General features: G+C 28.7%; 1 protein-coding gene across 1 annotated transcript; it reads left to right on the top strand.

The window, feature by feature from the left end:
• The first annotated feature begins 279 nt into the window (after positions 1-279).
• On the top strand, positions 280-25002 carry LOC132948337 (ubiquitin carboxyl-terminal hydrolase 3-like). Its single transcript, XM_061018761.1, has 13 exons — positions 280-760; positions 979-1176; positions 15211-15358; positions 15560-15679; positions 15757-15888; positions 16756-16935; positions 19218-19448; positions 20820-20994; positions 22850-22973; positions 23035-23153; positions 23224-23414; positions 23480-23526; positions 23879-25002. Exons 2-13 carry the CDS (start codon positions 1074-1076, stop codon positions 23995-23997), a joined length of 1689 nt encoding a protein of 562 aa, XP_060874744.1. The 5' UTR covers positions 280-760; positions 979-1073; the 3' UTR covers positions 23998-25002.
• The last annotated feature ends 238 nt before the right edge of the window (positions 25003-25240 follow it).

Genomic DNA, 25240 nt, shown 5'->3' with positions numbered 1-25240 from the left:
GCGCGTGCGGGCAAGCCAACGATCAGAGCAACACGTCTCATGGCGGGGAACACTGGAACAGCTCAGCCGAGGGGAACTGCCATTGTTCGCCGCCAGAGCGCCTGACTTTGGTGCCGTTCCGTGTCGTACCATGTTTCTACAGTGCGCCGCCGTGGCGAACAGCTGTTTTCGTAGAAATAACGCAGTTGGCCGTCCGTCGCCACTGTCCACCCGCCCGCCCACCTGCATCGTCGGTCATCCCCACCCCGCCGCAAAATTAACTGTGTAGCACGTCAGCGGCCAGCCTGCGGTTCGTCGTCCGCCGTTCCCCGTCCCGTCAATCGTCATTATCCCGACGGAATACGGATCCGTGGCTATAGTGAGAGTAGTGAGACAGACGGCTGTTTCAGTGTGCCCATTCTCCGTACGGACTCCGTCACTTTCGGTCTGCTCCTCGGTCGCTCGTACGTCGTCCACCAGTCGCAGACGCTCTGCGCATGCGTAGAGTTTCAGTCAGTTCCGTCGTACAATCAGACTATCGGGACATTCATACCTTCAGAGTTCAGCTTCAGACCACTGTCGTAGTTGCTTGCCTATAGTTGTCGCCGTTATTCAATTGTACCTACTATTGTCGACTGCGACGGGGGCGTTTATTAGTACGTCCCGTCATTATCTTCGCTGACACAGAGGCAATTACCGCCTCACCATCACCACTACAATCGATCGTCGCTATCATCGGCCACCCTTACCCGTTACTGGAACAACTACACCACAACAGCGAGTGAGTAATGCCCCCCGAATATGATGAAGTAGCTTATAGATGTTATTTACTTATTTATAGTATTATTGCTGCATTAGAGTTTAGGGTGGAAAAAATTTAGTAAAATTTCATTAGCCACTTCTAAATAATACAGTAAATTATTGAATTGTATTATTTTAATATAATTAATTACTTAAATTTAGGTATTATTGTTTACTAATAATGTGTATCTGTATTAGGTCATCGACAAATTGTTCTTGATTTGTAAAATTGATATTGCTTGTTACTGACGGTTCTCGTCTTCCAAAGACGTCTTCAATCATCTCTACAAGTCATGGATGAAGATACAGACTGTCCCCACATTTCGGAAGCAGCCGAGAAGTTGAAGTTGGATGTGGAGCAAATTAGAGCTACACTCAACAATAGGAGTTGCAATGGTGAGATACCATGTAAACATGTGGAGTAGAGACTATGACACCTCAGTAATAAATAAATAGTTTAATGCAATGTCGTGATGACGTCTCGAGAATTATTATTATGATTATTATTACTATACCTAATAAGGTTCTTACTATGACTATTATTGTTATTTGTATTGTTATTACCTCTATTTAGGTGAAACTAGGATTAGACAATTAGCCACATAAGTTTAAACAAAATAGTACTGGTGGTAAAATACCTTCTCCTCTATCGCTCTATGACCCTTCTAAATTTATCTTAAGTATTGTGTTAGTTTTTACTTTTTAGCAAGTAGGCTAAAAACTTTTCAATTAAACTGTTGCATGTTATATAGTACCTAATTTTTTAGAAAAAATGATTACATTAAAGTGTGTGCTTGTTGATTTGGTTTTTTTATGACTATATTAAAGTAATTACCTATCTTATATATATTTCATAACTTTAAACTGAAGTTTATCAGGGAAATTAATCTTTGACCTTTTGTTATAATTCTAATCATCAAGTTAAATTGATTATTATATTGCATGTAATTTTATTACTTTTAAAATTTTATCTCACAATTATAATGCCTAAATGTAATTAGTTTTTGTTTTGCTATCCTTAGACCTTAATATGCATGTGTGTATAGAAATATAATTGCCTGGAATGGAAATTGAACATATTTTTGCTCATTCTAAGGACAATTTTAGGTATTTATTTAGTTTTAAAATAATTATGTGGTGAAACATTATTTGTAGATATTTTTTTATTTGTTGGCAGAAAATTACTTGTGCAGTGTACTTTTCCCCCTCGAGTATTAGTCAATTTTTATTTCCCTTAGGTGTAAATTCATACACTGATACAAAATAGTCACTGTATACATAGGATTTAAATACAATTACTTCTATAAAATGTCAAAATACCTATGTACCAAATTGAGATTGGTGGAAAGGGTTGTTTAATATTAAGTCTTAGTTATTTTTGGAATCTGTGATACAATGTCCATCTCACATGGCACATGCAATATAGAAATGTAGTCATTATCTCTTTCCAATAAACTGATCAGTTCATATCTAGTGATAAATAAGTATTCTAAATTCATATTTACCTATATTTGTCTTATTTAAGATTGAGTTTTTAACTTAAAAGATTAAATGTTTTGCTTTATTATTTTCAAGTAGATTATATTCTATTGTAGTTAACACTCAACCGCTTTCGTGCATGTTGACTGAACTGTCGAAACACTTTCAAACTCCTAAAGTGTGACTATGCGCTCTTGATAATCTCGTCAACAGTCACTGGCTTAATGTGGATGCCTTGCTTTTTTATTTATTACACTTTGTTCCCTCATTTAAAATTATAATGTATCTATGTCCCCTACCCTAAGTCCCTAATAACTTTTTGTATTTTGCAAAGTCAAGAGATTTATATTGTTTAATCGGCAGTTTACACTACTATTGAGATCTAAATTTAAAACTGGTTTCCCAAAACAATCGGATTTGATTTTATATAAGGATTACGGACACCGGTTTGGTGTACCATTTAAATTGAAGATTTTCCACCATCTGTTCTCTTTCAATCAGTGACAATGCAACTGTTCTCTCAAATTTATTGTTTGAGTACCTACCAAAAGTAATACTCTTTTTTACATATTATTTTAAAGTCGTATTAAATGAATTTTTTTTTATTATTTTCAATTTTTCCATTAAGAGCACTCTACACCCGCATGACGTGTAGACTCTGTCTTACAAATGTAAAACTTAGCAAAATGCACGGTTAACTACCACTTAAGGCTGTGGTCCAAGTTAAGCAACTGAATCTTCACACTATAAAGAGTACATTGAGAGATACATTTGTAAGACGGATACAACACATCGATGGTTAGGGCGTAAGCGGCACTTTTTTTAAAATCAATTTTTTGCATATTTTTGTAAATGGCATGATTATACATTGATTAATCCAACCTAAACATTGATATAATTTGTAAATATTCAAAAATCTATGTATTAACACGTAAACAGCATAGAATTGGAAGGGATGAACAATTGGGTATAAACGTCAAATAAAAGACGTAAACAGCATTCAAGGAAATTTGATAAAACGTAAGCGTTATTGTCGACCGTTATATCAATTTATCGTTTTAAATTGCTATAAAATATTATTCCTTAAAAAGAAATAAGTAATTGCAATAGATCTATATAATTTTAATGAAACTTATAAGCTAAAGAATAAAAAACTATTATTATAATAGAATGCTTATTGACGTTGGTACCAGAACTCAGTGCATTATATTTTCATTATTATATTATCTTAGGTACAAGAAAAATTTTCAAAAATAAATTAGAGCCTAGGTAAATATTTGGCTAATATTTAGTTTTAATAGTTTACTAAGTATGTACTATAGTGTATTTGTATATTTTTATGAACATTTTATTAAATATGAATATTATTAATTCTAAATTAATTATTTTTACATAATATAGATTTTAAATCTTAAGCTTATATTTTTAATTTTTTAAATACTTTAAGTACAAATTTTTATCGAATTTAATCAATAATATAAAAAAAAAATAACAATATTAGACTTTAAAAGCCATTGTATTCAATAGAACATCTTTGTGGTGTAAGTGCCAGATTCAGAAAAGAAAGGGGCGTAAACGTTATTTTTTTTTTTTTTTTTAATTGGCTTTAAATACACAAATATATTATTATTATGAATAATTAATCAATAAAAATACTTAAAAATTCATTATATTTCATATTAAGTCTCAAAACGATTTTTCATGCGATGTTTTAAGGTTGTAACACACTATGTCAAAATATATATTTTTCAGCTCTCCCCAACAATTTTGAAATTGGCGTTTATGCCCTTTTACCTTATAACCATCGACATGAGGGTGTAGTGTCCTCTTAACATATAGTTTTAATTTTGTATTCTATAGCATTATATTTTTTGAAGTTCTTCAATTGATATGTTAAAATCAAATTTTGGTTGAGTATTTTGTGGTTTATAAGTAGGGTGCGGATTAAATGCTTTGAAAACTATCCAAAGTTAGCAAAAAATGCATTTTAACAGCAATAATCTTCTTCTTCTTATGTGCCTTCACAACTCTGCAAGAGTTTTGGCTGCCACCGTCACTAATCTCCAATAATCGCGATCCTGTATCCTTTCCTTCCAATCTGTTACTTCTAGTCTCTCTAGATCTTGTTGCACTCCATCCATCCATCGTTTCTTGGTTCTGTCTCTGGGTCTTCTACCTGTTGGTTTGTATTTAATTGCCGCTTAAGCTTCATTTGTTTCCTCTTGTCTCATTGTGTGGCCAAACCATAAAAATCTTTGGCCCTTCACGTAACTTGTTATGAAAGGTACTTTGGTGATTTCCTTTATTTCTTTGTTTCTTCTTCTACGCCATCTGTTTATTTCGATATCAAAAACTGGTCCACATTTTTTTCTTATTAGTCTTTCTCAAAGAATCTGAGTTTTTGTTCAATTTGCCCTGTCATCGGCTATACTTCGCACCCATAAGTTAATGTTGGCCTTACAGTTCTTATGTGTAGGCATACTTTTGTTCCTTTAGAGAATATAGTTTTGACTTATTTTATTAGTGCAAAAAAGGTCCTTTCCGCTTTGAGCAAGCGACTGGTTATTCGGTGTTCCAGTCGTTGTTACCAGTGATTGTTACTCCTAAATACTTGAAGCTCTTGGCTTTCTCTAAAACGTAGTTATCTACTGTAAGGTCTTCTTCACCTCTTACAGGCAACGTTTCCATTACTTTCGTTTTCTCCTCATTTATTTCTAGGCAAATCTTTTTGCTTCATCAATGAGTGTTTTTTGGTATTTCGCTCTATCATTTCCTTGTTTTCTCCTACTAAAATCAGATCGTCTGCAAAACCCAGCACATCTAGCGTGGTTTTGCCAATATTAATTCCGAGTTTATTACTTTGTACACTGCGTATCACTTTTTCTACTGCTATGTTGAAAGCATATTTGTGATAGTACATGCCTTGTTTAAGCCCTGTGTTATCACTTTGAATTCTTATACAGATTTTTGTCAGTGATATCAGTTTTTTTGGGAAGCCAAACTCATACATTATGTTATACAGACTGTCTTGATGAATGCTATCGTGACCTTTCTTGAAATCCACAAATACTTGCCATATGTTTTGTCCGTACTCATATTTATTTTCCATGAGCTGTTCTATAGTTGTGAGTTGGTCTATTGTGGATTTACATTTCCAAAAACCACACTGATAGCTTCCTATACACTTCTCAGCCAGTGGTTCCAGTTGTCCTAGTAGTCTTTTGGAGAATACTTTATATACTGTATTCAGTAACAATATTCCCTATAGTTATCACAGCTCATCTTGTGTCCTTATATACTGGGATGACTATAGCTTTGTTCCATTCTTCAGGTAGTTTTTGTTCATTCCATATGCGCAGTTCTAACCCGCCATATTTTATAAGTTCTGCTGGTATCCCGTCTGACACGGTGGTTTTCCAGTTTTTAAGCCGGTTTATAGCTCTTATTGCTTTATCTAGTGATATATCCTTTACTTCTTGTTCCACTCTTTGATCTTCCCAGGCTAGTATTGGCGTTACTGGTATCTCCCCATTCAGCATTCTTCAAAATATTTTTGCCATCTAAATGTCTTTTGTGGGTCCTTTAATATTCTATTATTTTTATTTTTATGGCTTAATGTTTGGTTGAACTCCTGGTATTTTTTATTACTGCAAAGAAATACAACTCTGCCTTGTGTGTAGTCTTGCTCTGTGTTATGCTGGAGCTTGTTCATATACATCCTTTTTTCTCACTGTATAACTTGTTTGCATCTCCTACTTTCTTTCTAAAATATTTCTTTAGATTCCGCTGACTGAGTTCTCAGACAGTTTTGACGATCATTTCTCTTAAGCATTTTGGCACTCATTATTATACCAATTCTTTGTTTGATTTCTGACTACGCCTAGTGATTTTTTTGCAACTTCAATTATAGTATTTCTTATTGTATTCCATCTACAACTTGTCTGTTTGTCTTGCCCTTAGCTTGTCAGTGAGCACTGATGTATTTTAGATTTTTCCCTTCCTCAAGTTTCTCTAGATTAAACTTTGATATTCTGTTTTAAGTTATTTGGATGTTCTTTAACTTAAGTCTAAATTGGCAATGACCAAAAAATGATCAAAATCGCAGTTAGCTTCTTGATAACTTCTTACATCTAAAATACTTGATCTGAATCTTTTTTCAATGAGCGCATGGTCAATTTGGTGATATATGCGTCCTTTAGGTGATTTCCATGTATATTTATGGATATCCTTGTGGGGAAAGAGAGTGTTACTTACGGTTAGGTTTTTCCATATTCTTTGAGGTTGCAAAAGCTACAACCCTCTGACCATTATCATTGCTCTACTCGTGAGTGCTGTGTAATCCGATTCTAGGTTTAAAAGAGGGCTCTTCCTGTTTTGGCATTGAAGTTCCTAATTCTCACCATATTTCTGGGTGTATTATCGTATATCTCCGTGACTTTTTCATAGATTTCTTCTTTCTTAATGTCTTCTTTACATTCAGTGGGGGCATGAATGTTGTGGGAAATGTGTTCAGAGATTTAGTTTCTAACTGTATCGTACATATGCGTTCAGACACTGGGTTAAATTCTTTCACTCGAGACTTGTAGTTTTTATGTACAGCAAAACCCGTACCGAATTGGTTTGTGTTGTCCATTCCTTTATAGTAAATTATGTTATCTTTTATTTTTACTTATCCTGTACCAGTTAATCTCACCTCTTGTAGTGTAGTGCTGCAACTGTGACATTGTACTCTTTCAGTACATCAGCCAGATTGTGACAAGCTCCAGTGTGATACAAGTTTAGCGGGTTCCAAGTCGCAATCTTAATCTCCTTACATTTCCATTTTCCATTTCTAAAAGAGTATTCAGGTAATACAGGTATCCAAGGCTTAACAGTAGGTTTTTTATTGGAACGGGTTGTTAGCCTGTCGTCAAACCCTCAACCCGTAGGACCAGACTACACCGACCTTTTCAGGTCGTTGTGGTGGCTATTGCGATGTATCTGGGCAATGGGGACGCCACTTTCCCTAACTGCTATAATGTCCTTAATAATGATTTTAACAATTCTTGAGCAAACAAAATATGAACATAACAAAATAAACTTGATTACAATGTAACACCAACTGATCAATTAGCTGTTAATAATTTGAGTCCTGGATGCATAACAGCCGTTAAATTTATTGTAGATAAAGACATTATCGACTTATCAAAATTATAAATAGTACAATCGACAAATTATCAATGGTCGGTACAACATTTTTTGAATTGCCGATTAAGTTAATTATAAAAATGTATATAATGTATAAATATGCACTAAATTAACAAAATTACCTAAAAATTATAATAAATAATCAAAAAAATGCAAAATAAAAGTTTAAGTTTTCAATTCTCTGATGTTTAAAATTAATTTTGTACTTGAAAAGCATTGCTTGAGACCTCCCAAAAAATAATGCATTTTACATCTAAATCCCGGCCCTACTTATTAGTATTACACTATCAATGTGTTCTAAATAGAAGATGACCTAAAAAAAAAGTCAACAATAATAATATTATTTCATGTGAATTATATTGTACCATCCCGGGGACATTACTTGATACCGGCCCACTGAGAAATTGCACAGTGGCCCAATCTGCCTATGTGTTATAATCAAGTTATGTAATATAATTTTCAATATCAAGGATTGCCAATGTATTTAGTCTTTTCTCTTTTATATTCAGTTAAAAGTATATTTTTTCTCTTTTTATGCTGAAAAATTTGATTCATTGTAAAAGTTACTGCATAGTGGATGTAATGCCAACACAGTCCCCACCAAAGTTGTGATAATGTAGGGATGGATCAACATCAGAAATATAATTTTGTTTAATTTAAACAAGCAATTACTGGCTTTTTTTTTTGGCTTTTCATCATATTTTTGATTTTATTTGTGCTTTAAAGACATATTGAACATGTTCATTGAGAAAAGGGCCTTCCATATCCACTTTAATTTCTTGAAGACTTTTATCTGTTTTGCACGATTTTTCCAATTGAAAGAAAAAAAATACCTTCAAGCAACTTGTCATTTTTATTTTTTCTAGTTCAGATTTGAGTCTATTTGAGGTATGAAAAATGTAGCGATCTTAAAATTTATATCACTTACTTCTATAATTTTATCACTGCATTTTCTAATTTACAAATGTATAATTAATTACTGATAAATGTCTATGACTGTACCCAAATTAATTTCAACAGATTGTAGTTTTTCACTGTTTTTATTTAAGAGTAAAAGAATGTCATTCCAAAATAATATCAAGAATGACATTTCCTTTTATTTTAATAACTGAAACTTAGCCCCTGACTATCATATCACTGCAATCATGAACAGTTATAAAATTCAGAAATTACCAGATCACCAACAACTTTTAAAACAAATAAGGAAAAACAAACTATTTTTAGAATCTAAATTTAACATAACTACTAGGTGACAGTGGTTTTGTGAAAACCAAACACTAGTTACCAGTATTATTAGTTTTCACGATTCCATATCTATCAGAATAGATTTCGGTTTTTCAATAAATTCTGAATTTATTTCATAAATATAACAGGCCTGAAATTGTTTAGCAACCCATTGTAATTAATAGATATGTTCAAACATACAGCTGTTAACATAGTACAAATTACAAAATTGTATTAAAAATTATACATATATTAAATAATTAGAGTAAAATGTATTTTTTATTTTAAAAAATTAGGTTTTACAATTTATTTCTGAAATTTTGTTGATAAAAATGTCTGCTAGTTTTTTCAGCAATTTACACCATGTCTTGGATAATTTTAATCTCACATTAATTCTAACATAATCTGATCCACGATAATATGCTTTCTGCAAATTTTCAACTTTTGCATTATTAAAAAAAAACTGAGCCACCCCCAAGTAACTATCTACGGACCACCGGTTCAGGACCCCAAACCTAGACCATTCACAAACAAACCATCAGATTTGCTGAATGGTTCTTATGTCTGGTATATTTTTAAGTATAGTCTATAATATGGTATAAATTGACATATTATATACATATTAACCTAGGTCAGGGGTCTTCAACTTACGAATGTAACCAAGCCAATTAGTATTTTTAAAATATATTAATATATTATAAATCATAAATCTTTTATATCTTTAATTTCATTACCTTGAAAATTTTAGCCCATGTCGCTGAAGTATATCCCAGATTTGGTCTGTCCTAAAAAAAAAAAAATGTTTTAAGACCTTTGATCGTAGAGCATAGTGGTGGTTATAAATATTACCTGCTGAGAGGGTGTTCTTAGTCATTAAATATTCAAATAATTCAGTAAATCACTATAGTTGATAAACATTAATTATTATAATTTACATAAGCGCCATTTCAATATAAAAATTCAGGGTGTTTAAGCTCTGCGTTTTCTGGACATTTATAATAAATTATGAGGCAGTAATGGCTTTTTTGAGCAAAAATGTTTTATAAGTTTAATAATTTAACATGGAATACTTGGCAGATCTAATTGGTAATGTGAATGCCACCTGAAATTGATACATTCTTCATTACTATTTCATTATTATTTATTAATATTAGTTATAATATATAGGTAATAAAAGTAGTTCAATAAATTGCTTGTAACAACTTGTATACTTTTGGATATAATATATTATTTTCAATTATATTTTTTAAATGGATCAACTCAAAATATTAGAACTTGGAACTGATTAGTGAATACTGAATAGTGCAGGGCTTGAAATCAAAATGAAACATTTTAATTTAATTTCCACATATTGATATTTGTTTTTTCTGATATAAATTGAAAATAATGTATTGATATTATAATTTTATGATTTTTATATTGTTGCACATTATTGGTTTAATTATATCATGGTTTTTAATTATATTTTGAACATAATTTTTCTTTTTTTTCGAATAAAAATAAAAATTTTACTATTTTAATTTTGATTTCTTACTACTAAAAACATATCATTGTTCACGCGGCCGTGTAATTGACCCAAGAAGCCAAAATATTAGTAGTTATTTATTTTTATCTACACATTTATTTATTTATTTATTTATTTAACGCCAAGCGGCAATATATAGATACATTGTACAATTAGTAGATTAACATGAAGTGATAATAATGAAATAAAATACATGGAAAATATAGTTATAATTATAGACTTAAGTTTAAACTTATACTAAACAGCGTTCAGCTAGAAGAGTACATGCTAAGGTAAAATAAACTAAAGACAAAAACATTCAGTAGAGATAAACAATAATATAGTCAGCCAAAGATCAGGAGCTATTAAGTAGGCGGAGCATTCTATCTAATGGATTATTAGAGGAGTAGTTAGTACGGTGAGAGGAGACAAGGTATAAAGAGTGATTTCTAGTGAAATGCACAGGAACGCGGAAAGAGATTGAGGACAGAAGGTTAGGGGCATCTATTGAGCCGTTGAGGAGGGAGGTGATGAATGAGAGGTCAGCATCGACACGACGAGATGCGAGAGTAGGGATATTTAAGGAAGTTCTAACTGGTAGGTAATCATGGGGTGGGTGAGCAATATTAAGTATAAAGGCGGCGTAGGAAAGGAAGCGGTTTTGGACACGCTCTAAACGTAATTGGTCCTTGGCTAGATATGGGTACCATACAACTGAGCCATATTCTAAGACAGAGCGGACAAGGGAAAAATAGAGGGAGCGAAGACAAGTAGCGGACATAAACACATTATAGACCTATTAGCTATTATTAGCTATTGTTAGGTTAGGTTAAGTAATTTTATATCTATTTGTATATTATGAAAAATATAAAATGATTAACATTTTGATGTAAATAATAGATTTAATTTATTTTTGATTTCAATATAAATTTTGAAGATCATTTTAAAAATATTTGATTTTGATGTCACTTGATTCTTAGATGATTTTTATTGATATTTAAAATAGATTTCAAGCCCTGGAATATTGGTTTGTAAATCGGAATTAGATGTTGGCAAGGAGGATGTATTGCTGTACTGTGTTCTGAAGTTTGTAATTATATTAGTAAATACTCTACGATACTATTGTCGTGGCATTGAGTCACTGCTGAACGCAATAATATAACTGCCATCCTGGTTTCGTAGAATATAGAAATAATGAATAGGTAATTAAATGTTCTAAAAATTCAGTTGAGTTTGAAAAAAATTGTTTTATAAATTCATTTGAACTCAAAAAAAATTCAATCGTCGAAAACTTTGTTTTATTCATTGTACTCTAATAGTCTGATATCTGATGACAAGTTGTTTTTTTTTGTAAGCAGATTTTTTGGAGGGGGCTAGTTTCAAAATTGGGGTGCTATTACCCCTTAAGGCTCCCCTAATTGAGTTTATGCTGATACCAGTAATTTACTTCTACAACCCTCTAGTATTCACATGCAGTTGCATCACTTATACGAGCGCCTCTGTCTATGAGGGACAAAAATAATAAATAAGATATTATAAAATGTCCATGTATCAAAAACGAGTGCTAATATTACAATAATCATACATTTTTTTTTTTTTTTTATACAAAACATACAGAAATAATTGCAAATAAGAATACTATAGGTAGACAATATACAAGCCCATGTAATATTATTGTCTATGTGTAATGCATATCATATCAAAATATCTCAAATATCTAATCTAATAAAGCCGCATTTTGTTTTTAGATCACGGTCTCCGATAATCTTAAAATTTTAAACTGCCAATCTTAGATTATATAAATATCATTTCAATTACACACTTTACCTATTTGAATAATTATGGTGTTACAATTGTATCGTATCCCTTATTATCTATGTTATTAAAAAAAAAATTTCATAATTTTATATTATTATTTTAAACTTAAAAGTATCATACTTAAGCTTCTTCTGGATAATTTATGCGATATTTTCATACATGTCATGTTATTTGTTGACAAGTAGGCATGACATGTTTTCTTTGTCTTGTTTGTAGTCCTATGCCTTGAACCGATCATGTATGACACTAACCTTCAAGGGTATGTATAATAATTTTTTAAATATAAAAACTATAGATATTGAACTTATAAATTTTAACCGTCTGAATAACTGCTATCAAAGTGTCAAAAAACAGTAAAATACAATTTTGTTTTAAATTGTTAAATTGATCTGAGTATTCTAATCTAGTAATAATTTGTAAAAAGTTCCATTTTAATATTATGAGTTAGAAAAAAATTGTATTGATAGAAAAGTATACATAAATTTGTAGTCTAAATCAAAAAAAGCTATACAATTATACATACACACATCCATCATAGAAATTATTTACTGAAACAAATATAAACTTATGCATCACATACTAATTCTTTCCTTAAAATAGTATACAATGGATTTATTTAAATTATTAAGTTGTAGTAATTATTTGGTTGTGTTGTACCTAGCTATACAAATACTGTGTATATTATAAGTTGGTGCTTGTGTAGAATTATGTTAAAGTTTAAAGTATAGTTGTTAGATCAAATGTATGTATGCTGCCGGCCCTGCCCATCCGGTGTAAGTAATGCTGAAAGCACCCATGGCCTGTCAGTGCTTGGGTCATATGATATGACAGTGGCACCTTCTGGACAGTTCTCCCAAGTCACCTACTAATGTCCGGAATTGCTTGCCGTGTCCACGACGCTTTAGTCGTGGAAATATACTATATTCCTATATACAGTACTTAGCAGTGGCGTAAAACTAAATTTTATTTGGGAAAGAGCAATGGAATTCAAAATATACTTACCATTACAAGCAATGAAAACAAAGTCAAGGGGGACTTTTTCCCTTTATTGTTTTATAAGTACCAATATAAATATATTATATAGGTACATATGTATATTTTATTATATTATCTACCAGCCCGCTTTAAGCATTCACTTTATACTGAATGACAGCCAAATTACAAATAATAACACTCTTCTTTCCTGAATTTTAAGTTATACAATCTCTAAATTTCTCGTTCTGACTTGCATGTTTATAATCATTAAACAATTTTGAATTCCTAATTATTTCGTCTAGGTATACTATATTTGAATTTTTTTCAACTATTTTATATGACCCCTGATATCTGAAATTAAATTTGGATTTTTTTACTTCTGCTTTTACTCAAGCCATTTCTCCCTCTTCAAATATTATTTATTTTTTGTGTACTGTAGTGTGTAGTTTTTCTTTCTGTTCCATTGATAGATCTGGGTTGATATAAAATTTTGTTGTACTACCTATTTTGGTATATCCTCTTTAAACATTTGCTCTTTAGAATACATTTCTTTTTCAGCTTCCATTTTTTTGATAATTATACCTTACGAATTATTTGGCACATCATATTTTATTTTGTTTATGTTTTCTTGACAGTTTCTAGCTTGAATAATATTTATTTTTTTATTTCAGCATAATTTAATTATAATACAAATTACAATAATAATATTAAGAGCTGATACGTATACCAACTGGTTTTTATATTGACAAAGATCAGTCTTCTTTTCATATTAAACAGATTCGACAATATTTTTGTTATCGCTTGATTCTTTTACTCCTACTATTGTTTAGAGTACATTATTATTATTATATGCTGCCTCTTAAAATTTGTTATTCGTGCCTACATACCTAACTGAATATTCATTTTTTTTTTTTATCTGAAGTTAAATTAACTGACCTAATGTTTGTGTGTTCACATGATTTATTAAATATGTTCTGAATAGGTCTAGCACCCTGTTCTTCTTCTTGTTTTTCGGAAGCCAATATTGGACAGTTATTCCTAAAATTAGTCGTAGAACCACAATTTAAACACCTTTTTTGTGAAACTGGTCCATTAAAATAATTAGCTGCGTTCATCCTATCTTTCGTATAATTTTGTATGTATAAGATATGTATGCATCTCATATTGTTCCTATCATTTTGTTTTTCATTTCCCGTGTTTTGAAAATGATTTTGATTTGGTTCAGGGTATCTTTGTGATTATCTATGTGAAATATTATTCTTGGACACCTACATGATATTTTTGAAGTATAACAAATGAAAAGTTTTCGGTGAAAATTAATTTAACTTACTGTTTTACTAATACTAAAATGAATTACTTAAGTAATTTAGGCTGACAGACCATCTTCGCTCAGAATCATTTTTCGTAGGTATACAACACCTAATGTACAGCAGAGTGGTACCTACTTTTTTTCTTAATTTATTGTTGACAAATAATTTTATACTCAATCATAAAACTTGAAAATTTAATTTAACATATAAAATTATAGTGCTTTGAAGTTAGAATAGCTATTGTTGGCGTTATTCCTTACAATTGCAGCATACATCTAATTTATAGAGATACTGATGAACAACAGTGGCAAGCCGAAGCGCTCAATTTTAACACAGTTGCGTCAACTTTTCAAAGGGGGTGGTGCCACCCCGTGACAGTGGCACAAAATTACATGCTAAAGTCTAACCTCTTGGCTCTTTTGATCACATTTTATTTATATTATAACTTTGTTATAAGTAAAAATAGGATGGTGGTGGTGGTAAGAACTTAATTATGAAAATGCATCATTTAAAATTGAAGTTCAATCCGCCACTGATGAACAATATTGTTCTCAAATCTCAATACTCAGATTTACTTACCAACAACCCACCAATTTGATACACACTACTTGATACATGGGTTCAGCGCCACTCTACTTAGTAATAGTATGTTTTTCCGAGAACAATCAAATTATTAAATTGGTTTTTGATAAGTACCATACGTTTATACTTGATATATCTAATTTATGGTGAGGAGACAATATTAAGAGAGTAGCAAAAAATGAGATATGTAAATATTATACTCAATATTATATTAATTTAGGAGCTGCAATTTTGTATAAAATACATTGAAAATTCACGTTTTGTTCAATTTATTAAAATAATAATTCAATATTTAGTTAATTTAATACACAGTAAAAAGATTTTAATTGTAGTATTAAAAATATTTTCCAGTATGCTTACGAATAGATCAGTTGTGGATGTGTATGGAGTGTCGACAAATTCTTTGTGGGCATAATGCTGTAGGACACAGTACTGCACATTACGAGTTCCACAAAACTCATTGCTTATTTATAAATATCGAGTCTGCAGCTATATTCTGGTTAGTGAAATAATTATTATATTGTTTATTATTTGGTCTAAAGATGTATTTCAAAGAAAAGATTTTAATTGCTTGAAATATTATCTACTTACCAGTCATAATATTATGTTGACAATTTTTTAATATATTTACATAAGTTTAAAAACATTGTGATTTGTAATATCCACTAAATTTTTAAATTAAAATATTTTATTTTTAAAGTTTCAAGTGTAATTCTGATGTAGAACCAAAAAACCACGATGATGAACTGAACCGTCTTCGACAGTTTATTCTATATAACCGTGGACCAAGTGCAAGTAATAGTAACAAAAAGAAAAGACGGTAATTACTATAATAAAAAGAAAAAATTAAGTAAAGCAACTATTGTATTAAAGGTTAATATATTTTTTAATATTTAGGAGAAAAGCACCTAAGGCTGTTAAACCAAAAAAGACTAGTTTTAAACAAGGTCCTAGAGCTATTGAAAATGTCTGTATACCTCCTAATAATGAAAATGACTGTTTTATGAATACAGTTACCCAAGCTCTTTGGTAAATATTACTATTGATTAAATTTAAAGTGTTGTTTAAAATAACTTGAAATAAACTGTATAGTTAGATTTTATATAAAGAATAAATTATAGTGTTTTAAATTCAAATATTTGTAAATAAAATCTGAAGTATTTTACTTATGTCTTATAATGTGCATGAAGTTCTTTGTTTGACGTTTTAATCATGTACGTTTATAAATATTAATTTTTTTCAAATTGTTCATTAAGTTATTTATGTAAATGTTCTATAAAAATAAAATATTATTCATAAATGAGCTATTTATAGAATGAAATTAACAAAATCTTATTGCTATTGTTTTTTTCTAAACTTATTGATCATGATTTTAGGTTTCTATACTATGTATAGAATACCTTTAACCTGACTGTGTCTGTGCTGTTTTTTGTTGTTTTAGTTATCAATACCATTATTAGTTTTACAATAACAGGATATTATTGTACAATTTTTTTTTGGTTCACTCCTAAATACTAGAAATATTATTGTAAATAGCGATATTTTTTGTTATCTACATAGATTTGTTGGTTATTATATGTGATCTACAAACAAATATTATGTATGATCTATAAATTTATGTTTAATGTTGCCATATGCAACCTACCACAACATTATTGTCTATAATATATTGTTTTATAGACATTAAACAAAATAAAAAATGTTTTTATACTTTTATAATAACCATAATCAAAGAAGTCTCTAAAAAACCTTGGAACCAATATTATTTTTTTCTTAAAAATTCTTACTTCCCCCCCCCCCCCCCCTATGTTTTTAAATTGTCGAATTTACAGTTTATTGAAGTAATATATTTAAAACAATAAGTGTATTAACGCTTAATATATTTTTAATATTTAGTGAACAAGAACCTCAAGCTGTTGTACCAAAAATAGCACCTAAAGCTGTTGTACCAAAAACACCACTCAAAGCTAAACCTAAAAAACCTTTTTATAAAAGAGGTCCTAGAACTACTAAAAAAGTTGGTATATCTAATAGTGGAAACAATTGTTTTATGATTGCGGTTTGGCAATCAATTCGGTAATTATTATTTTGTTATTTATTAAATTTAAAGTGTAACCTATTAAAGTCTAACTTATTAATAGTACAGTAAAATAGGTTGGACTCTAATGTATTAAACATTTCAGTCACATTTCCCTTCTCATTTTTTAACCATTTGTCTGTTTTTTGTTTCCTTTATCCAAAAAGAGTATTTTTGTATACTACTGTATATGAAAATAACTTGCATATTATATTGAACTATTTCTTAAAGAATGAAATGCTTCAAGAAATTTGTTTGCCCAAATCAGATGTTGGCACCAGGGACTGGAACCTTTTGAATTTATCGGTATCGGTTCCGGTACTGGTTCTCTAAAAATAAAATAACTGTTCCGGTAAAGTTATGGTTTTTTATAAAAAATAAAGGTACCGGTTCCAGATAACTAACGTGCCAAAAAGTATAATAATTTAATAACACCTATCTGAAATGCGGGTTTTATTAATAGTATGAAAAATATTAGAAAATTCAAATGATCATACATTGATTATACACAAAACAGTAATACTTACCATTAAATTATGATAAATAATATAATTTGATTTTTGAACCTAAAATAACCTATTTATTTTTAAAATTCCGGTTCGGTTCCGATACTTTATTTATTAAAATAAAGGTTTTGGTTAGTATTAATATTTTAAAGGTTCCAGAACCAGTTCTTTTATGTTTAGTTCCAGTCCCTGGTTAGCACCATCATTGATATGGCTCATTATCCTGGTGTGTTTTGTTTGTTACACCGATTCGGATCAATAAATTTCTTGCCCTTTTTCTTCTCTATTTTAGTCTAGTTCTAAAAATCTTATAATTAAAGAAATAATTGTATGCATAATACATCCATTTAAATTTATAAACCACTAACTAGTTTAATTTATGTACTATTGTATTTTACAATATTTACTCTTCATATCAGCTCTAGAAGGTTGTATTATAATTTTTACTACCAAACATCAAAATCATTATTTTCGTCTCGCTTAAAGATAATGCTATCTCTGTTCCTCATAATAGGCCACTGCCCTCTTCTCTAGTTTTGTATCAATATTTCCAATATAAGTTACTACGTTTTTTTATATCTTCATATAAGCTCTACTATCTGTGAATAAAATTCTAACGCATATATTTTGTTTTAGTACTTAACTTAACAGTAATCCAATTTTATGTGCAAGTTTTTTATTCTTATTTTAAGTAATTATTCATCATGCTTTTATATGGTTTTTGAGTGATTTGTTTACAGTAATTGTAAGTTAAATTTTAAATGGTTTTATCTACTTATCAAAAATAGATATTAATTATAAATTATATCTCCTTAAATATTTTGATTTTGCTATCTCCTATGATTAATTAATTTGTTACTCTAAACATACAAAATGACTGACCTAATACTACCTATTTTATTATACTCTATTAAAATATTTCTTTGTTATCACAAAAAAATCACCAATAATCATACTAAAACCCTTCATTTATTTTTTCAACTATCTTATATCCACATAAATTATTTGATTAATTATTCACTTAATTATATTAATTTAAAATTTACTATCTAAATATTAATATAATAATATATTCTGATATACCAGGGTGTAACAGATAGAACTGACTTTTGGAATAACTTGTTCTAATCAATATTTAAAATTTATTTTTTTATACATAATTTATAGTCACTTGCGCTACACATATATTATACAAAAAATTATTTTTATTTTTTTACATTAAAAATTAAAATTAAAAAATTTGATTTAAATTTTTTTGGATATATTCAAAATAGCCAATTTGTGAATCTGATTATAAGAACAATTTTGATAGTAAAAACATTTATCTAAGTTAAGTAATTTATTTTTTAAAATAACAATATTTTTTTATTAAATGAATTTGGAACGTAATAACTTTTTTCAAAATATTTTTTTTGGAAATCTGCTGACATGAGTATATTTCTTAAATTATCTACTAATCATATAATTTTAACAATTTTTGTCATAATTTTTTTTTTCTTGTCAAGTCTTTGTTACATCTTGTATTTGATGTAAAGATGAAAATTTTTTCATATAGTGCAATGTGGTGTATAAAATCTTTAGGGTTTTTTAGGGGTTATACAACAGTTAGGAGGTTTTTAGCTCCTTTCGCACATAAATAACTTAAACAACCATTATTTCAAATTTGATCACCCATTATACAGTTCAATAATAGTTTACACTTGTACTTTTAGATACTCATATTTATTTTTTCTTGGAAAATTAATTTATTTTATCTAATTTTTTATATATTTCAGTCATCTTAAGCCATTTATATATTGCATGAAATTGTTCAAACTTGTTGAAATATCCAATAAGAAAAATAATGGTAATCCAGATCCAAGGTTGCAAGATTGTATAGCCCAAGAAATGTGGAAACTAATGGTGACGTTAGTTGACTGGCAAAAACCTCCCGGCTATAAATTTAGAGAAGCAATTTCACCAACTGCTCTTCAACAAATTGTCTGCAAAATTAAACCTCGATACAAGTTAGTAAATAAGTTACAACAAAATAAACATATATAAGTTTTAGTGATTTAAAATGAAAATAAATAAGTATATTTACTAGAGATATATAATAGAATTTTAAGTATATAAAAAATGTTTTTTTCTATGTATAAATTACTAATTATATTTTACATAATATAGCAGTGATAGTGGTGTTTAATATATTTTTATCTAGTGTATAGAATTCTTTTAATTTAAGGTATGGGTCTGTCTATCTTAGTAGCGTATTTGTTTTGTATTTTCAAGGGGGAGGGGGTTGATATTCTTGAGGTCCAAAAATTCCACTTTTGACCATTTACCCACCTAGGCCAATACAAATGGAAAAACTTGTTGGCCGTGATTATAATTTATAATTATTCTGAACTTCTGTACATATTTCTGAAAGAAATTATTATTTGTATGTAGTTTATGATGTCTACGGGGGCCATGACCCCTATGAACCCCCCCCCCCCCCTAAAAGAAGGCCTGCCAACATGTAGCCGTACCTGGGCTATCTCCATTAATTGTATGTATAAAATATAATAATGTAATTAATAGGTGAATAGTTGTATCTAGTATCTACCCTATGAAGTATAAAAGTAATTTGCTAATTAATATGTTGAGAATTCTGTATTATCTCTAATCTATATCATAAAAATGTTTAGTATAGTAGTTGTAGCCTTTATTTTATACAAATTTCTAATATCATCACTCATCATCATTTCTCCAAGTCCGACATTTGTGTAGAAGTTAAAAAAATGCACGCTAAAATTAATTTAAGATATAACATTTTTGTATTTGCAGACTTGTAGATTAATATTTTGAATGATTGATTTATAGAGGTTCTACACAGTTTTTCTCAATCAATTGGACGGCTTATAAAAACCAGTGTTAATATAAGAGGGTGTTGTATAAAAGAAATTCTTGGTATATTAAATAAATAAACAAAATAAAACAATAATAATAATAATAAGTATTATGGACATAATCTGTAATTCCTTATATTTAATTAATTTTACAATTGTAATACAACTTTGTTTGTGTTAAAATAATATATTATTAATTTTTATGAGGTATGGGATTTGGTCATAAACTCATTAATAAGTATAATCAGGCCAGTGAGCAATCTATAGTATTCATAATCAATGGTACTAGTAATGTATACTTATATTAATTTGGATTTTGGTTTTAAAAGTTACAACCCTTGTATAAGATTAATAATAACAATATATCTTGTTGAACAATAACAGTTTGTAGTATAATGTGAATCAAACAATTCCAATATTAATAATTAATTTGTTATCAGTTATATTACAAAAAATGTTATTTATATTTAATAATGATATTGTACTAAAATTATAATGAATATTTAGAGGATATCATCAACATGATGCTCATGAATTTTTGATGTTTACATTGGATACTTTACATTCCGAGCTGACAGATGAAAAAAGTAAATTGTTGTTAGAGGAAGGAATAACAACTCAAAACCCTAGTAAAATTGATACACTTGTGTCATTGATGTTTCGTGGGTTTTTATTAAGTGAGGTGATTAATTTTTCACATAATCACTATTTATTTTGATTTTTGAACAATATAGAGTAGGGCGTAAAGTTTTAGTCATGTTTAACCAAAATATTAATTGTGTTTATAATAATAAAACATCAGATGTTAAAACCTATTTTATATTTTATATTTTTAATTATGTTAATAGTTTTATGTTGAAAAATTACTTAAACTGTCTTTGACTATCATTCAGATTTTAGAACATTTTAATTAATTAAATATGTGAATCTTTTTGACTTTTACATACCATTTAGACTTTTTTTTTATGAAGTTTAGTTTAACACGTACGCCTTACTCTAAACATATAATATAAGCTTGATCCATATAATGTGGTGGAAAAAATTATCTATCATGTATTCAATCATACAGAAAACAAAATTAATCTTTAATTTAAATGGATCTTCTTATATATTTTAATAAAATGTGAATTTTCTATACAGGTTCTTCCAAATTGTATGTTACATTTTATTATGGAAATTTTATAAGGCACACTAAGTGATATTTTGTTCAAATCTTAGTTTTTAACTTTATAACTAATTATTGTAGTCTAAAAATTAAGAAATAGGTCCATGAGAAATCACTTAAAGACACTCCCACTCGCCCATGTTGCCTCCATCTTTAAAGTGCATAACATAGCAAAATTATGGTCAGCAGCTCACATTTAACTTCATTAGTTCAAAAATTAGAGTGAACGACGTATCATGAAACTTAATAGTAAGAACATTATCTGTGTAAATATTTTGGATTTTATACAATGATTCCAATTTTTTAGCGAGTTTTGAGTACATAAAATAGCACAATTTTTAATAATGCTCATAATTTGCTTAAAATCCTAATTATCGTAAAAAAAACTGATATATAAACACAGACTATGATTTTACCATTAAGTTTCATAATAGGTTGATTCACTGTAATTTTCAAACCAATGAGGCTAAAGTGAACTGCTGAGTGTATATTTGCAATGTTACCCACTCGTAAGACGGAGACAAAAAATGTGGGTATAGCATCTTCTTTAAATTATATTTTGTTTTTGATTGCTATAAAATTTAGAAAAAGTGATAAACACTATTGAATTTGATTAGAATGTTTATGATATATTATAGATCATATTGATTTGTAGTCCCCACATAGATAATCAAAAATGGAAAGAACATTCCTGTTATAATTATCCACATAGGTAGTGTGCCAGTACACCTTAAGTATTTGGTACATTTCTACAAATGTTACCAATTGTAGTAACATTTAAGTAATTGTCTTATTATTTTTATATTATGTAAAAATAAAGTGACTAGAGAAAAAAACAGTATTGCTCTGTGCAGTATCGTATCTAGGATTTTTTCAAGGGGGGAGGATATACAATTTTTAATACACTATCAGTATACATATATTATATTCATATAATTAAATACATATTATATTTTGTACAAAATTTGGTCTCCGAGGTGGGATATGACCCCCATATTCCCCCCGTATCCCCATATCCACTGGCTCTGTAATTCTAAAAATTGCAAGGACCTCCTTTAAAAACAATATTATGACACCATATTCAGTGCCCCCACCCCCTCATAGTCGAAACTAGAAAAAAATTTCTGGGGAGGGAAAGGCTAGAATTGTATATTTGTATCAGTAACCCAGACCCTGATAATTTGTGTATATATCTTTAAACTAAAATCTGATTAAAAAACGTGGGTATGACCCTTTTTTTTAAATCCTGGCTATGCCACTGACCCTATTCACTTTCTTTTATCTACAAGTTTCCATTATTTTGTGATCATACAATTTGTTAGAATCTGTACATTTGACTCTGTAGAAATAATCATTATTTGTTTTTTATTAGGTATACTGTTTAAAGTGCAATACACCTTACAGAAAAAGAGATCCAATTACAGATATTTCACTAGACGTTCCAGATTACAAAAATGCAGACCTGTCGGTACTTCGACCAGTTGATCTTTTAACTGGTAAGTTAAGACTAAATTTAAATTATAAAAATATTTTTGACATAATTTTTTTTTTTTGTAGATTGCTTGGAGCGTTATTTTGAGATAGAAGAACTAAATGAAAGAAATTTTTACTTCTGTGAAAAGTGTGGAAAACCACAAAAGTCCACTAAGAGATTTTGGATGAATGCCGTACCTAATGTAAGTTTTTGTTTTTGCTTATTAATAGGATTATACTTTTCTACTTAACTGATTGTTTATATTTGTTCAGATACTTTGTCTCCATCTTAAACGGTTTAGATGGGATAAAACTTGTCGTACTAAAGTACATACGTTCATAAAATTTCCTATGCAATCATTAGATATGTCTCCATATTTTGATGATGAAATGAAAACTCAATTTGTTGGTAAAGATACAAATATGTTTGATTTGATTGCTGTTGTTGTACATGATGGAGAAGGGTAAATCAAAATCAAACTATTTAAAAATATATTATTGTATTTTTTATGATTAATGCCATTTTCAGGGGAGGATCTGGGCATTACACTTCTTATGCTGTGGATTTTAAAGAAGGTAATTTTATATAATTAAGGAAGTTAACGAAAAAAATTAAGTTTTGTTACAGAGTGCAATATTTTATTGGTGTTTAAAATATTGTAAAAAAATTTGGATGTTATAATCTTAAGTTTTATAAATTTTGATTTTTTTGGAAAATGTTCAAAATTATTACTTGGTCAGTAGTATTTTGGAATCTTGTGAGGCTTTTTTAAATTGAGGATATTGCATTTAATTAAAACAAACTTCAAAATATTAAATTTATAAAACCATAGATTGTGATAACATCTTTGAAAACTCACTGAAACTTAGCTGCCTTTACGTCATAAAAATGTATACATATTTTTATAATTTATTTTTTGAAATTTAGGTCAATGGTATGAATATAATGATGAAAAAGTGCATGAAGTCGATGCATCTTTTGTAGAAAATGTGCAAGCCTATCTGTTATTTTACATTAAAAGGGACATGATCTATAACTTTTGTTAATTGGACAACTACTGAATGATTAATTGGACAGCTGTAATTTGAGTATCAACATTTTACTATAATATCCTTTGATGGTATATAAAAGAATATCTATTTAAAAATAATTTAAACAGTATTCTTAATATTCTATGTGTTTTTATGCTTAAAATGTCATCGTTATATGAATATTTTATTATTATTTTTTTTTCTGAAAATAAGGTTTTTTTTATACAAATAGTGCTTTAAATTATATATTAGTTGAATTATTGGCATTTAAATAATTATAGTTGAATTTTAATATTAGAATTCATATATGGATCATATTTTGGTGGCAGGGTTAACTATTTAATTGTGATCTCTGGTTTTATTGATCAATACAATATAAATTGTAATTATATTTAAGTTAAGAAAATAACAACAGTTTAATATTTAAAATTTTGATTTTTAAAAAACGAACAGTAACATAATTAGACTATTAATTTTTATTTCACATTTTAATTCTTTAAAATTTCAAGACTAAGTAATAAAATAACAACTTGAAAAAAAATTATAAATATTAGGTTTTTGTTTGTTATTTTACACTGCCAATTATTTTTTAATTATACATGTAAATTAATTTTTGCTGTGATCAATGAATTTTATTTGTTGAAAAACATTCCTAAAGTTTATTTAAATGTTTTAACTATTACTATAATCAATAAGAACTTAATTATTGTTTTAACAGTTTATGTTGTAAGTTATGGTAATGGGTATAATTCCATATTCACTAGATATAAGTATATTAAATGGACCGTCGTGTAATTACTTATTAAATTAGATAATGATTTATTCTTTCATTATTTTAGTACAATTAATTTATAAGTTCATATAATTATATTTATTATATTGACAGTGACAAATTTAAGATAATTAACTTGGGCATTTGGATAAAATTATTGATGAATAGGTATTATTTTCTGTGTTTACACATCTATTATATTTCTTACTGAAGATTTCATTGTTTAATTATATACTCTTCATTTGCTATTGCTAATAAAAAAAAAAAAAAAAAAAAACATTGATAATTAAAAACAACCAATAATACTACAAAATGTTAGTTTTTGATTGCATTATGAAGTAAAATATAAATCAAGGACTGATAAATAAAATAACATTTTTAAAAAACAAGTTTATTTTTCTAATATAGTAAGAAATTAATGTTATCTGTAATATATAATAATATTCAATAGAATCATTTATTTTTCAGTAACTACATATACTAATA

Source organism: Metopolophium dirhodum, chromosome 7 (assembly GCF_019925205.1).
Source record: "Metopolophium dirhodum isolate CAU chromosome 7, ASM1992520v1, whole genome shotgun sequence".
In the NCBI taxonomy this organism is placed as follows: Eukaryota; Metazoa; Arthropoda; class Insecta; order Hemiptera; family Aphididae; genus Metopolophium; species Metopolophium dirhodum.
This window is presented reverse-complemented; position numbering and strand designations above follow the sequence as displayed.

Bases quoted from the DNA above. Each gene is read 5' to 3' on its own strand.
- LOC132948337 (XM_061018761.1), top strand. From the start codon at position 1,074: ATGGATGAAGATACAGACTGTCCCCACATTTCGGAAGCAGCCGAGAAG. The intron at 15,359-15,559 runs GTTAGTGAAATA...TTATTTTTAAAG, and splicing joins GAGTCTGCAGCTATATTCTG to TTTCAAGTGTAATTCTGATG. The intron at 20,995-22,849 runs GTGATTAATTTT...GTTTTTTATTAG, and splicing joins GTGGGTTTTTATTAAGTGAG to GTATACTGTTTAAAGTGCAA.